This window comes from Mustela putorius, unplaced genomic scaffold (genome assembly GCF_011764305.1).
Source record: "Mustela putorius furo isolate JIRA1106 unplaced genomic scaffold, ASM1176430v1.1 tig00000788_pilon_pilon_pilon, whole genome shotgun sequence".
In the NCBI taxonomy this organism is placed as follows: domain Eukaryota; kingdom Metazoa; phylum Chordata; class Mammalia; order Carnivora; family Mustelidae; genus Mustela; species Mustela putorius.
This window is the reverse complement of record NW_025421481.1, coordinates 1,200,426-1,216,889: the sequence shown is the minus strand read 5'-3', so window position 1 is coordinate 1,216,889 and position 16,464 is coordinate 1,200,426. Positions and strand designations below refer to the sequence as shown.

The following is a 16,464-nucleotide window of genomic DNA, read 5'->3' as shown; positions in this document are numbered from 1 at the left end:
TTGCAGCAAATGCAATTAAAATGGGGTAGGCTAGTAGGACCGACCTAGGGAAGACTTCATGCTCTTTCCTAGCAAAGTGTATCGGGGAACAGAGCTGCATTAGCTTTCTGTTAAAGAAGGAACGGATTTTGGGGTTGACTTCAGATCTGAATATCATTCGATAACATTTACTGGGCGCCCATATGCAAAAGAGGTGTTTCCGCCCCCTCCACACCTGCCCACATCCTGAAGCAGGGAGGGGAAGCGGCGAAGAAAAGGCAAAGAGGGCCTGGCGGTGGGTAGGTGGGTATCCCCAGACCTCCGCCTCGCCCCCTGCCCGCGCCGGCCACGCCCCCAACCTCGCCCTCGCCCCCAAAACCCACTTCAAACTCCCGCCCCCTCTTCACGACGACCAATGCCCGGCCGGAGAGCCCGAAGGAGGCCGGGGATTGGGCGTCGCCGCGGTTGCCGAGGTGACGGGTGGGTCCGGCGGGGACCCCGACCGCAGCTAGCAAGAGGGGTGCCGGGCGGTTTCCGTCCCGGTCCGCGCCCGCCCGCCGCGCCCTGGCCCACACCCCCCGGCGGCTGGAAGGGGGAGGCCCCGCGCACCGCCCCCCACCCCGCCCCCGGCCCCGCGCGCCCCCGCCGGCCTCCGGTTCGGGGCGCGCCGCCCTCCGCCTCCGTCTCCGCCCCCAGGACCAGCGGCAGCCGGCTCCAGAGCGCGGCTTCCCGGGCCAGCAGCGCGATGGGCTGCGGGAACTCCACCGCCACCAGTGCGGGCGCCGGCCGAGGTGAGCGGGGGCGCGGGCCGGGGACTCGGGGGCGGCGGGGAGGTCTGCCGGGCGGGCCGCAGCTGCGGAAGAGGCCCGGAGAGCCGGCGGGGACCCGGGGAGGGAGGGCGCGCAACCCCGTCTCCCCGTCCCCATTTTCGGGACGGGGGTGGGTGGGTGGGCCAGACTGCCCGCTTTTGGAGGGACCCGCAGCGGGGCATTTCCCCCGCGCGGGGGCGGTCACGCCTGGACGAGGGGAGCCTGCAGGGCGATCCTGCGGAGGGTGCGCGGGGAGGAAGCGCGGCGGGGCTCCCCTGCGGCGGGGCGCCCGGTGCCCTCACGGGGGCGGGTGGGGAGAGGATTCCCGGCAGTGGCCCGCATGCGCTCCCTCCCCTCCCACGATCGCCCCGCAGACCTCGGCGCCAGGCCCTCGGAACCCTGACGCTGCAACAGGAAAGTGCGGCAGAGCATTTCAGGACTTTTTTGGTGGTGGCGGCCGTGGTTGTGGTGGTGGTGGTGGTTGTGCCAGTGGGGTTGGGAGGAACTGCGAGCCGGGCTCCAAATTCATCTGAGTCTGTCCTGATGCCTGAGAGCGGCTGGGCTGCGTGTAGGATTTCCTCTGAGAAGCTGCAGTATTAAGGATGTTTTAGATAAGTGTGACAGAGTTATATCAGCAGTGATCTGTTCACATGTTTTTCATTAGAAAAATAGACTAGAACTTCTTTTACACCACTTCATTTTGTTGATTGGCGGGCGAGATCTCCTATCCCCCAGTCGGCCAGGCTTTGTGTTAAGTGACTTACTCCAAAACTCAGCCTTCTCTCTTAACCCAGCTCGTGTCTCCTGATTTAAGAATCAGGATCAGTTTTGAGTAGGATCTGCTGGCCTCTGTTAGTATCCTTTCGGGTAAAGAACTCCCATCGCCTCCAACTGAGATCAATCAGATGCGGCGTCCTATTCCCACCCCCACCCCCCCAAACCCCAGCAAAGGCAAACAGCAGTCTCTTGCTGCAGTATTTCCTAGCAGACTGGCATGGGTGCCCTCTCAGTCTTCGTGACCTTGGACCTGTCACTTCCCTTAACCTAGACATCTGTGGAAGATGGAGCTTAACATTCAAGCCTTATTCGTTTATTTATTTTAAAGTTTATTTCGACGTTTACTTAGTGGGGTCAGATGTGGAAATCTGCTCTGTGGTCTGTGAATCCGCCAAGTTTCTTTTTCCTCTTTGTCTGTAACCACACAGAATATTTTGCTTTTCCTGAGAAGACACTAAAATATGTGGGGTTCTGGTCCTAGAGCTGTGAATGAACCCAGGTGATGATTCACCAAAAAGTTGATCTCTTACAGATAATCTTTATTATCTTTTTTTTTTTTAAAGATTTTATTTATTTATTTGACAGACAGAGATCACAAGTAGGCAGAGAGGCCGGCAGAGAGAGGGGGAGGAAGCAGGCTCCCTACTGAGCAGAGAGCCCAATGTGGGGCTTGATTGGGGGCTTGATGCGGGCTTGATGCAGGGCTTGATCCCAGGACCCTGAGATCATGACCTGAGCCGAAGGCAGAGGCTTTAACCCACTGAGTCACCCAGGCGCCCCTAATCTTTACCATCTTGAATGAAATTCTCCTCCTTGATATATGCAGAGAGCCACCAGAGAAGAAATCCTTTCTGTTCACTTAACAGTGAGATATGTTGGTTATCGTGGTTGGTGTCTTATGCCAACAAGGGCAAACGAGATTCTGAGAGCAGCCAGAAAGCTCTGCATGGAAACCTACACCAGACCTCGTGTTTCTCAATCTAACAGACACTGGGGTCCTACACCATCCACTGCAATGGGTACCCTCTCTTTAAAAAGGCTAAGAACAGGGGTTCCCCGGGTGGCTCAGTGGGTTAAAGTCTCTGTTTTCGGCTCAGGTCATGATTCAGGGTCCTGGGATCAAGCCCCACATCAGGCTCTCTGCTCAGCAGGGAGCCTGCTTCCCCCTCTCTCTCTGCCTGCCTCTCTGCCTACTTGTGATCTCTATCAAATAAATAAATAAAAACCTTTTTTTAAAAAAATGGCTAAGAACAGTTATCCATATTTAAAAAAAAATCATGGGAAGGATTTGTAACATTTCCTTTCAAGTGGAGCTAGGTTAGTTCATTTACATTTTTATTTATTAATGAACTGCTTGTCAGATCTGGGGATGGAGGGGGGCACTGTTGCTAAATCAGTGATGATAAGGTAATTTGGAAATGGTACTATCAGAAAATGAGAAAATCAGGGGCTCTTGGGTGGCTCAGTGGGTTAAAGCCTCTGCCTTCGGCTCTGGTCATGATCCCAGGGTCCTGGGATCCAGCCCCACATAGGGCTTTTTGCTCAGCAGGGGGAGCCTGCTTCCTCCTCTCTCTCTCTGCCTGCTTCTCTGCCTACTTGTGATCTCTGTCTGTCAAATAAATAGATAAATAAAATCTTAAAAAAAAAAAGGGAGAAAAAGAAAATGGGAAAATTGGATTCTCCTTACAGATATTTGGTTGACCTTTTTTTTTTTTTTCCTCTCGAAATGCACATCCCTTATACCCTACACAGTTGCGTTGAAAAAAACTACTCCAAATGCATGCCTTCTTGTTGGGCAGCCTGTTTATGAAGGACAGTTCACAGAAGAGCGTGTTGTTGTGTCCTCTAGCTTGCTCTTGGCTAAAAATTGTGTTTTGTTCAGGGAAATGGCAGATAGAGAGGGCAGACTGTGAAACATTAAGGAGGGAACGTGATGAGTGGGGGACTTATCACATCACCTCGTTGAAGGATCTGCCCTGGTCATTCCCTAAACATGCCCTACTAGAGTCCAGCTGGCCAGCTGTGGGATGTGGTCATTGTTATTTGGAAATTTTTCTGTCAGCTCGTGGTAGGACTTTAGTTTCAGAAAGGAAATATGTAAAATGAAGAAAAGTAAGCCACAAGGCAAAGGTATTTGAATATTTTTCAGTTGTGAATGTTGACATCAGCATGAAATATGCTGTTGACCAAGTTGCAATCGTGTGGTCCTGAACCCAAGCAGCATGAAATAAATGCATTAAATAGATGTTGTCACAGGGTGCCTGAGTGACTCAGTGGGTTAAGCATCTGACTGTTGGTTTCTGCTCAGGTCATGATCTCAGGGTCCTGGGCTGGAGCCTGGCGTCAGGCTCCATGCTCATTGTGGGGTCTGCTTGTCCCTCTCCCTCTGCTCCTATCCCTGCTCCCCCGACCATAAATAAATTAAAAATCTTAAAAAAAATAGATGTTGTTCCTGTTCTCCAGGTATTTACAATGCCCAACTTCCGAAATTTCCCAGGATCATACAATTCAATAGTTACACTCAAGCTTTTCAGCAATCAGTCAGTCCATCCATCCAGCCAGCCATAGATATATGAATAACAAAATACAAAAAGAAGGTGGGAAGAGCGCCGAACTTGGAGCCCGGAGAGTGAGGCTCAAGCCTTGACTTCAGTTCTGGGCTTGTTGCTAGGAGCATTTCGTTTCACATTTCTGAGTTACAGAGGGAAAGCGCTGTGTAAACTGTAATTATTATAGAGTAGTGGAATAGTACCATGTTGAAGGTGAAATGGCTTTCCCTGATCATTTCTCTACAAGACCATGGCATATCTACTTCCAAGGGTGCATCAGGACATTATAATATGACCCTTAAACCTGAAATCTCTGTTATAAGCCCTGTTTTACTCTGTAAGAAATTCAGGCAACATGAGATCATTGTTTGCCCTCTCCCTGAGCCATCTGAACAACTGCCTTTCTTGGCTTTCGTCTAGAGAAATTGGTTAATATGACAAACGGATATTTAGTAGTGTGCTTGAGTAAATTTAATTCTGTATGTCCAATAGGTGGAGAAACTGATCTGCCGTAAAATGATCCAACAGTCAGTCGTAAGAAATCAGCCCCAGATCACCCAGACCCTAGATAATTCTGGTTAGATTTCTCCTGAAGATTTCTAACTGTAAGCTTACACCCAGTCGACCTCTCCCTGCAGAGAATGGCACTTTGCTAAGAACTTGTAAGGCAAGCCGTGGGCAGCCACCAGTGGGTGGTTGAATGAAAACAAATTTTCATGCTCTCGAGAAGCCGATAGTCTAGGTAGGAAGATTAGCCATTGGAGAACAGCGGCAAGGCAAAGTATGACAGAATACGCAAGCGCCCGGGACATGGTGAATAATATTGTTCAATCAAAGGAGACTTCGGGGACGAGTGGAGCTGTAGGTCCAGATGAGGTCTTGAGAACAATTTCCATTGCATGAGAGCTCTCTCCATTTTCTTGTTTTAGTAAGAGCACTCTTGCAACCTAGGAATTTGATTTCCCCAACCTAGAACTGTAGTGGGAGGATTTCTTATATTTTCCACTCAGTGAAGATTCAGTATGTTTGTCCTGAATAGATTCTGGCCCCTCCACTATAGAGAAACATCTGGCTTAAATACCCAATGTAAAAGTGTTCCATTTTCTGTATCGCAGGGAGTTCTTAATCTATTTCTCTCTGCTCTCCAGCGGCCCCCCCCCCTCAACAATCAGATTCTCTGTCCCCTGGTTTTTCCTTGAACATAGTTTTTACCTAGGCAGAGAAATGAGCAGCCCTGTGTTTGAGCTAATGATCTGAACAGGTCAGCCATTCCCTTTTATACCTCATCCATACAGATGGGTAAGCAAGTCTGTAATGTAAGCCAGATGATCTCTTTTCAGGTAAATCAGAAGATCCCTTAAAAAGTTTGGATGGTTCCCAATATCTACAATAGCCTCTATCAGTGCAGGCTAAGGCTGTAGACATTCTTTGCAGCAGAAGACTTACTTCAGAACTGTTCTACTCATGATAGCTAACTGAATTTTTTAGTTGTAGTTTTTCTAGCAGGGATATGTAACTGGCAACTGTCTGATCATAACTCCATGGCGGTTTATTATCAGAATGTTTCTGTAATGGTTCTTTCTGCTATTTATATAACAATAGTCTGAAGAGGAGGATTTTAATAATTATTTATCCTATTTTGTCAGTGTACCCAGGGAGTTAGTACAATCCTTTTGGGTCCAATTATTTAGATTAGTTTTCTTTTCATCTTCAATTAGGTAGATAATTGCATTCCCTTCTTTTGCTGTAGCTCTGTGGTCCAGCCTTAATTTACATCTATAAATGGTTTTGTAGGACCGAAATGTTGCCACTGTGCTTAGCATGAGCCGAGGACATAGTATAAAATTTTGTTGATAGCATCCTAGGAGGCACGTGTGTCTCCTGCTGCTTCCCTGCCACTGCCCCCAGACCCCAACCCCACCATCCTTTCAGTTCCCCGAACTGTGCTGAACTGACTCCTGTTGTTTTCTCTGTCTGAAACTGTCTTTGCTGGAGAGCTGATTTTGTTTATTTATTTTTCGCCTCTTCTGTTCCTTTCCTCCAGATGCCTCATTAGAGCCTCCCGCATCTTATTCCCAGCTGTACCCTCAGCCTCTAGACTAGGATCCAAACTTTCAATGGAATTTCTGGCTTGCAAACAATTTGTTGTTGTTGTTGTTGTTCAAATGAATGAACATACTGGGGAAACAAAGATGCAAAATGAAGTCCTAAATTGTGTCATTGATATAGCAATGGAGAGAATAAAATGAAACTTCAAGCAGTCAGGGCAGACTGCTTGGAAGAAGCGGCACTTGATTTGTTCCTGAAGAATAGGTAACTGTTCAGATAAGCAGGTAATGGAAGGAAGGACATTCTTAGTGTTGTGTGAAATCACAGGGACAGAAATGGGCTCTGTTTATTTCAGGGCAGTAGATCTGGCCTGGCTGGCTTTAGTGGTTCATGTTGGTTATAGGGTGTTGGGAAGGAAGAGTGGGTAGAATGGAGGGTGAGGTGGACAGACAGGCAGGAAGCCAAGCCTCAGAGTTGAGGGTGGGTTCTGGTACCAAAAGGCCCAAGTTTGAATCCTGCTTTTATCATTTATTAGCTGTGTGACCTTGGGTAACTCAACTTGAACTATATGTTGGTTTTCTCAACTGTAACAGGGGAGTAAGAATAGAATTGACTCCAACATAAAATTAATTTATGTAAGTAAAGTGCTTAGAACAGTGCCTTGTCTATTTTGTGAGTACTCACTATGCTGTTTATTGTAAATATAGGGGAAGACTTTTGTAACTAGTGTAAAAGGAAAGAGTGGGCTTATAGCAGTGGCTGTCTGGAGTCAGGGCAGTAAGAAGGGCCTGGAAGCATTGATGCCAGAGACCCCTGGGACAGCCAGGCTTAGGATGGGCTGCATGGGAGGGTGATATAAACATGAACCCAAACTAATGCCTCGTTAACTGGAAGATTCTGCTGCCTCTAAAGGGAAGGTAGGAAGAGGCAAGTGATCAGTACACTCCTGGGGGTTCCACATTGGAAGTGACTGTGAATGACTGGAGATGTGGAAAACCTCTGTCCAGGCACTTTTCACTGGTGAGACAGAATCAGGACGTTCATGTGTCCCAGCTCCCCAGAAGTGACCTTGTGCAGGGGTCACGAAGGTGACCTCTTGGGGCCACGTGCAGGGGTCACAAAGGTGACCTCAATGAGGTATTCAGTTCAGCCACAAACCACTTACCGCTGAGTATTAGACGTGGCTGGAATTATAATATAGCAGCCAGATGTCACTGCTTTACCTTATGCCCGTCCTTCTGTGGCTGTCTTTATTTATTAATTTTTAGCTCTCTGAAGTGTAGCTGTTCAGTAAGAACAACCTGCAAATGAAGAGATTTTTCTGCAAGAGCTTCCATATTCATGAACAGAATTGTATATTTCTAGGACACATTGACCTGAATTTTTTCTCCTTTATTGAAAAGAATGACTTACAAATCTAGTTCTTTTGTTGGCTTCTTGAAAAATAACTTTGCTTTGGGTGAACTAAGAGCTGTTGTTGTACTTCTTTTGGCCAAAGTGAGACTATGACATCGTTTTGGAACTATTATGGGTCAGAGGAGACATCATGAGCTGTCAAAATTAAAGAGAATTTTGTTTATTGTTCTGTAGTTAAGTTTATACAGTTCTCAAAGGGCCTTTTCTTTTCTTTTACAAAACAAATAGAGTAGGACATTCCTGCATATTTTTATTATTTCCCACAAGAGCCACAATCATTTATGTTTCTGATCATTTATGCCAAGAGAAGAGTGATCTGAAAATCTTTAGTGCTTTTTAGAAACTCTCCGTGTACATAATTTTATCTTTTGACGCATGTGTTTAAATTATCACCACTCAGTCGGAAGATAGAAATACAATTTAATATGTAACTTAGCAATTCATTTACTTGTGACTATTTCCAGTCTATTACATAAATTCAATATAGTGCAACAGGACCATGATGAAGAAAGGCGTCAGAAGGCTAGTTTTTTCAAGTGTAGAAACGGATGTGTCCTTTCTTTTAAGAAATAGATATCTTTTCTTTATGTTAGACCTTGGCATATGGGAGGAAACTTGAAATGGTAAATGTACAGATCGGAACAGTGCTGAAAACCTACTGGGCACTACAGCTCACTCTTCTTACTTTGTAAGAACAATTAGATGGCAAAGAGACATCTTCTATAGAAGCCAAGATGTTCTCGCTATCCACCTAAAACTACTGACCCTGTGTAGTGTTGTTTTTTTTTTTTTTTTTTTTAAAGATTTTATTTGTTTATTTGACAGAGATCACAAGTAGGCAGAGAGAGAGGAAGGGAAGCAGGCTCCCTGCTGAGCAGAGAGCCTGATGCGGGGCTTGATTCCAGGACCCTGGAACCATGACCTGAGCTGAAGACAGAGGCCCCAACCCACTGAGCCACCCAGGCCCCCCTGCCCCGTGTAGTGTTTTGAAACTGGTTGGCTTTATCGTGCACTAGGAATATAGGTTTGCCTATGTTTGTGGGATGTAGGATATGTTACATTAAATTTAATGCCTCCCCCATATTAATTTTTCTATATATTTCTTTTCAAAAGATAATTATAATTTTTGGAGGGATCGGGGGGGCGGGGACCGGGATAAGAAGGTTTAGCGGGCTGAATGGTGGCCTCGAAACAGAAGTTTCCGTCCTCATCCTTGGAATGTGCGGAATCTTATCTTGTTTGGAAAAAGGGTCTTTGCAGATATAATTAAGGATTTTGAGATAATCTGGGTGGGCCCTAAGTCCACTGGTAAGTGTCCTTACACAGAGGGACAGCGGTGGGGGGGGGGACATGGGTGGAGCAACAGTGTGCACCTTGTGGCCATGGGCCAGAGACTGCCAAGGAACCAAGGCTCACAGCAACGGATGCTAAGGGTGTGTGGCAGTTTGGACCTGCGGACCCTTTGTTTTTATGCATCTGTCCTCCAGAAGGCTGAGAGCATCGGCTTCTCTTGTTTGAAGCCACCTAGTCGTCGGGGATTTCTTACAGCAGCTGTATGAAACTACCACAGGTTTTCCTGTAGTTCTTTGGGAGTGGGAGGTAATTAGAAAATTTGGAAATACAGCTTACAGGCTATACCCGGGGTGCAGAATGATTTGCTGAAGCAAGTGCTGTGCAATCCCGTCTTGGTGTGTGATTCACAGAGCACGTCAAGGTTTTTTGGAGGCTCAGTGACTTCTCAGGACACCGCATTTTCATAAAACACTTTAAAAAATATGGAGACTATCTGCGAGGTTTTTTCCCTCCTGATACAATCCAACTTTCCGATTCTCTGACACCCGCTGGGAGTCGCACAATCTGCTTCACTTCTGGCACTACCTGGAGGCTTAAGGACAAGGTTGCGCAAGGTGGCCTCACCTCTGACACCGGTCGCGAGCACTGGGTCCCCAGATGACTCCCACTTCTATCCAACTTGGCAACAAATCTGGGGGTTCCCACAGCACCCTTTCTCAGATTGGATGATTTGCTAGAATGGCTCAGAATTCAGGAAGGCACTTTACTTTTGGATTTAAATGCACCAGTTTATTTGTAAAGGACACACATGAACAGCCAGATGGACATAGAGTGATGTCTGGAAGGGTCCCGAGCGTAGGAATCTCTGTCCCCATGTAGTTGGGGTGTGTCACCCTCCTGCCGCATGGATGTGGTCACCAGCTCAGAAGCTCTCAGAGCCTCATTGTTTAGGGCTTTTTATGCAGGGATCATTACATGGGTCTGTTGGTGGAATCACTGGCTATTGGGGGTTAACTCAATCTCCAGCTCCTCTCCCTTCCCTGGGGACAGGGACAGGGACAGCAGTACCAAGCTTCTAACAACACTTGGCTTTTTTGGTGACCAGTGCCCCATCCTGAAGCTATCCTGGGTCCCGTTAGGAGTCTCTTCACTGGAACGGAAGAGGCTCCTATTACCCTTATCACTCAGGGAATTCCAAAGATTTTAGATGTTTTGTGACAGAAAGAGGGGGCAAAGCCCAAATATCTCTCTATAGCCTCACAATATCAGATTAAGTTTTTTGAATATTTGAATAATTGGGTTTGCTGTGCCTTTTTAAGTGACGGAGACTTTTGACTTTGAGACTCATAAACAAAATATTAAAATCTTCTGAAGTGTGTAAAGTTGAAGGTCTACACAGTCTTGGTTTCCTTCTGAACAGCCAACAATGTTTAACTGTTTCCTACCTTCAGAAGGAAATGTTCTTCCTTACAGACCCTAGCCATTTATAATTCCTTTTTTTTTTTGGTCACTGAAACTGCATATAATACTTTTCTGAGAACAAGCCTTCCCCCTTCTCTTTTTTAGCATGTTATTTAAAATTATCCTCCTTTATACGGTTTTGGAAACTAGTCATCCAATCGTTAGTCTTATGTACTTTGTGGTGCTTTCATTCTGTAATAGCATTATTGCTTTTCCCCCATCTCTGCTTCTTCTGAGCCATTATGTGAATACATCAAGGCTACATTTAAACAGTAAAGAGTCATTTTGGCAGGAAATGAAGTGGTGATATCAGGAATCAATACTCTATCCCAGGGGCCCGGAAAGAATTAGATGACATTATAAATAAATGTTTAGCAAAGGCTAAGTCACGTAAACCATAAACACAACTTAAAGCAAATGGGATTTTGCTGCTCTGAATTGTTCGAGATAAAGTGTTTTTGTTTTTTGTTTTTGTTTTTTTTTTTGCATGAATTCTCTAGAGATCTCCATCTGGTTAATCAATTTATAGGTGAAGTGTGATTACAAGGTTGTAGTGAAGGTAATGTGATTTTTCTTCTATTTATTGATTTTATGATTTTATACTTTTGCAGAACAAAAAGCTGTTTTACATTTTATATACCTACATACTCCGATAGTTTTGCCAAGGGTTTCCAACAGTTGCACTTTTTTTTCCCCCTACTCTGACAAGTTGTATTTTGGGGAGTCATGTTCTACCTATCCTGATTATAAGCTTATCCTTAATGATACCATGCTACCTTCCTTCTAAGATGCACATTTCTGTCCTTTAAAAAAAATGGATATTACAACATATATTACATACATATTACAACATATTACATACATATTACAAGACCGGCATACCTGATGTAGTGTTTCCGATATCTTTGCCCACCCCACCATTGCACGTATTAAGGAGACGGTGCTCTTTAAATGAAGGACGTTTGAGAACAGAAGTAATGGTGTGCAGACTTCCTATTGGAAGGTAACCCCAGGCATCTGCCAGGGTTCCCGCTGGGATGCTGCATGGTGATCCCAGCAGGGAAGAGGCTCTGAGGGTGCCTGGCACCCGGAGCAATCATTTGAAGTGGATGGAGGGTTCCTGGTGGCTGATTAAAATCAGCGCTCATTAGACAACATGTTGCTGTTTTGAAACTAGTTACATGCACATTACCCTTGCGTTGTCTTCTCAGCTGCCTTTATGTGCCCAGTATTAGAAACCGAAGCAGTGATTTTGTGACCTTTGAATGAATGATCTGAGCAAGGACTTTGTGTGTGTCTTTGGCTTCCCATTCCCTGCCACTCTGGGGCCCTCCCTGAGATGGAGTGGGATGGCTTCTGTCTCCTCTGCTCTCTCTGTGGATTCTATTCGGTGGCCCTTCCCCTCTGCAGAGGACTCAGAGTCCCATTATGGTCTCTGCTTTCTTCTCTCTGTAGGACTTTGCAGAATCAAAGTTTCTGACCCCTCTGGTTCTCCCATCTCCTGTCTATGACAAAACCCCGAAATGTTCTTTGTACTTTTCCATGAACATGAAAATACGGAAATCAGGATAGTACTTTCTTTCTAGACTTTCTACCAGATTCCCATGCTTTTTTTTGACTCTGGAATAAAACATTCACTTGCATGGATTTTCGGGGGCACCCATCCTTTGCTTATTTTTTCCTATTAAAACACTCCTCTGTTCTTAAGGTTTTTTTTTTTAATTTTAGGATTTTGTTTTGTTTTATGATCTCAGATTCCAAAGAAGTTATTTATTTAATTGAGAGAGAGAGAGAGAGACAGACAGCGTGAGTGGGAGGGGCAATCTCAAACAGACTCCATGCTGAGCACAGAGCCCGATGTCGGCCTCGATCCCAGGACCCTGAGATCACGATGACCTGAGCTGAAACCAAGAGTCGGACATTCAACTGGCTGTGCCATCTAGGCACCCAAAAACAGTTTTGTTTTTGTTTATACAATTTTAATGATTGTTGTGACATAGAAATGTTAATCTTTCCTTAAAAAAAGGAATGAGGTTCATTATGAAGTTAAGGTTTGGTCAGAGCCTTACAAGAATTTGTTTGAGGGTGAAATCCTGCTCTTTGCTATGACATGGATGGACCTAGAGGGTATTATGCTGAGCGAAAAAAGTCAATCAGAGGAAGACAATTATCATATGATCTCTCAGATATGAGGAATTTGAAAGGCAGAGCAGGGGTTCGTGGGGGGAAGGGAGGGGAAAATGAAACAAGATGGGACCAGGGAGGGAGATAAACCATAAGATACTCAGGAAACAAACCGAGGGTTGCTGGGGAGTGTGGGGGTAGAGAGAGGGTGCCTGCTTTATGGACATTGGGGAGGGTATGTACTATGGTGAGTGCTATGCAGTGTGTAAGCCTGATAATTCACAGACCTGCACCCCTGAAACAAATAATACATTATATGTTAATCAAAACAAACAAACAAACAAACAAACAAAAAACCTAAAAGGCAGCCTACAGAATGGCGGAAACATTTGAAAAAAAAATTTTGTTTGAGGCATACTGTTCATTATCTTTGTCCTCTGCTTTGAATTTACAGGATTAATAGATTTTAAGTTCATATCACCAGGGTACAATTGTGGCAGTTTTGGCAGTGACCTTTCCTATAGGCTTATTTGCTTACTGTGTAGCACATCTTTCTTTATTTTCACCTCTGTGTGACTTAGGCAGAGATTACTTTAATTCCCATTTCATAGATACGGAAATTGAGATATTAATTTCTAATTAATTTGACTGCTAATAATAACAATTTAGTGAGCTACTTTTAGGTACCAGACTTTGTGCTAAGTGTTGACATGCATCTTTAAAAAAAACAAAAAACAAATCTTCACAGTCATGTCAAGTAACAAAAGACAAAACTGCAAGCTGCAAAATTATATTTATGTGGTCATTTGGGGTCTTAGTGGACTGCAATCCAGGAGACTATACTGAAGCTGAAAACATGCTCTGGAGAGACAGACAAAGGAGTGTAGAATTTTTAAAGAGGAAAGAGAAGACGTACATAAATTGATGTGAAGAAAAGGTGTTTGGTTCTCGTTTAAATACAGTTATATTAAACTACATGTGATTGGTTGTAACGCTCGTGTTAGAAAGTCTGTTTATGTCTGTTATGATGTAAGTAGGTGCCTTGGCTTTCAGCTGAGTTCAGCAAAAAACTTCTGAGAATTTGGGACAGAAGATGGGCACGAGCCTTGCCTCCTCGGTGTCCTCCCGGCTCCACTTATTTTTTTATTTTTTAAAAAAGATTTTATTCATTTGTCAGAGAGCAAGAGCGCACAAGCAGGGGGAGTGGCAGGCAGAGGGAGAGGGAGAAGCAGGTTCCCCACTGAGCAGGGAGCCCGACGCGGGGACTCCATCCCAGGACCCTGGGATCATGACCTGCGCTGAAGGCAGAGGCTTAACCGACGGAGCCACCGGAGCATCCCCCAGCTCCATTTTCAATAACTGTCTCACCAGTGGTCATTCCATTTATTCTCTCTGTTATATATTAACTCTTATTATCCTCATTTGACACAAGGGAGGGAAGGGGGGTTTTAAGAGGTTAAAAGACACTAAATACTACATGCCTAGTAAAGTTAGAACCAAGGGCTGTGTTGCTCAGATGAGGCTAGTGGGAGGAGGAAGCGTGGAAACGGGACCGACTACATGTGGCAGAGAATCTGTGATGACTGCTAGGCATGGGGTCCGAAAGAGACAGGGTGTTTTTGGCACGTGGGTGGGAAGCAAAATGTGGGGGTGGGGTGGGGCGGGAGGGTTCAGGAGCAAACAGGAGCAAAGCTAGACGGGCAGGTAGCTCCCTAGAGCTAGGCTGGTGTCCTTGAGGCTTCTCATTGACTGAGGATATCACCTCCATTCTGTCTTGTAACTTCGCTTTCCAAGTTAGTGCCCTGGTTAGTGCCCTGTGGCCCTGTGGACACCGGCTTAGAAGGCGGGTGACTTTGAAATAAAAATACTTCCCAACTCTGTCAGTTTATCTGTAAAATAAAGGGATTGGATGAGGTGATCCTTTCCAGAACCAACACCTTAAAAATTAGAGGAATTGTTAAAAATGGGCAGAATAAATTCAAAATGTAAAATTTGAATGTAATTTTGTGTGAATTGATTTAATGTGATTTTCCTACTTTCTCCTTTCTTTCTTTTGAGATGATCTTTTTAAAAGGCATATTTTCAACTTGTCTCTTTTAGATTATTTTAGACGGGTATTGGGTTTCACATTTTTGTTATAATTCTGTCACAATAATGCAAACCTTTTTTTTCCTCCCTAGGCCCTGCAGGAGCAGCTAAAGATGTGTAAGTAGTTAATATTATGATTTTCTAAACTCTTTTTTGAGGAAGACACTGTTGTTCATGATTGTGGTCTTTCTTTTTTTTTTCTTTTTTTTAAAATTTTTTCAATTTATTTATTTTCAGAAAAACAGTATTCATTATTTTTTCACCACACCCAGTGCTCCATGCAATCCGTGCCCTCTATAATACCCACCACCTGGTACCCCAATCTCCTACCCCACCGCCACTTCAAACCCCTCAGATTGTTTTTCAGAGTCCATAGTCTCTCATGATTCACCTCCCCTTCCAATTTCCCCCAACTCCCTTCTCCTCTCTAACACCCCTTGTCCTCCATGCTATTTGTTATGCTCCACAAATAAGTGAAACCATATGATAATTGACTCTCTCTGCTTATTTCACTCAGCATAATCTCTTCCAGTCCCCTCCATGTTGCTACAAAAGTTGGGTATTCATCCTTTCTGATGGAGGCATAATACTCCATAGTGTATATGGACCACATCTTCCTTATCCATTCGTCCGTTGAAGGGCATCTTGGTTCTTTCCATAGTTTGGTGACCGTGGCCATTGCTGCTATAAACATTGGGGTACAGATGGCCCTTCTTTTCACGACATCTGTATCTTTGGGGTAAAACAGTGTGGAGATTCCTCAAGAAATTAAAAATAGAACTTCCCTATGACCCTGCAATTGCACTCCTAGGTATTTACCCCAAAGATTGTGGTCTTTCAATAGGTGTAGGTATGCCTGAAAAGATACGGGAATACATTCTCTGTTATGCAAAAATCAAGATTAGCATCTAGGTTATAACTAAAGCGCTATTTGAAGAATATCACTGTGTTATTATTTATTCCATTACTATTTATGTTGCCTTTCTGTAGCCCTAGCACTGTAAGTTAGAACTTTAACCAAGGGAAACATTTAATTGTGCTTCCTTCCCAACTTGTGCTGAGATTTCTTCTCATTGAAAACAAGCGGATATGGGAGAATTCATTAAGCACATAGCTCCTGTGACTGTGTTAGAGTGAGCCAGTGGGGAGAGGCTGGGGCACGCAGGTACCAAACACACATGGGATTGGTTTAAATCTGGTGACCAGGTATTTGGGTGAATATGTATGACCATTCAGTGTAGTCAATACTGAGTTGATATTTATACCACGGGACATTAAATCAAGGGCAGCTGTCTCCCAGAGGGAGGTTTTGAGAGCTCAGGAGCCCTTCCAGAATTTCCGTCATGGCCCATGTCTGCATCTTTCCATATCTCATCTAGAACAGTAAGGACATTGCAGTAGTTCTCTATTTACTCTGTGGAGAGTGGATGGACCCCTGCCCCACCCACCCACGATGGGAGACGATGCTTAGTTGGTTTGGACGTTAAGACTGACAGTGTGACATACACACACACACACACACACACACACACACACTAAGGAGGGCAAGATGATTTCTCACTCACATGTAATGAGGCTTTCTGGGGGAGCAGGGCAGGCACCCAACTGGCCCATTCATCTTGAGTAAAGGAAGCGGAGGCATGAGTGGCTTTGGTTTTAACTGAGGTTGGGAGTGGGCGTCCTCGAGGGGTCCTATGCATGGGGAGAGGTTTGCCTGGTTTTATCGTTCCCACCAGCACAAAGGAAGGAATTCCCAGGCTTCCTAATCAGCTTGCACGGCTGTGAGGCAGAAGGGGGAGTGGTTGGACTTGAAAGCTGTCAGTGGTCAAACATCAAAAACAGAGTCAGATTTATTATTATGACAAAGAGGAATTCATAGAAGATGAGAATGGCATTGGAAGGTTTTCCAGGAGTTAAAT

At 44.9% G+C, this 16,464-nt stretch overlaps 1 protein-coding gene across 1 annotated transcript in view; it reads left to right on the top strand.

The window, feature by feature from the left end:
- Positions 1-379: 379 nt before the first annotated feature.
- The window catches only part of CUNH12orf75 (chromosome unknown C12orf75 homolog), a 37,273-nt gene continuing 21,188 nt past the window's right edge, over positions 380-16,464 (top strand). Inside the window, exons 1-2 of the mRNA XM_045084752.1 lie at positions 380-770; positions 14,638-14,662. Of these exons, the coding sequence (XP_044940687.1) occupies positions 395-770; positions 14,638-14,662 (401 nt within the window). The 5' untranslated portion in view covers positions 380-394. The remainder of the gene's footprint in view (positions 771-14,637; positions 14,663-16,464) is intronic.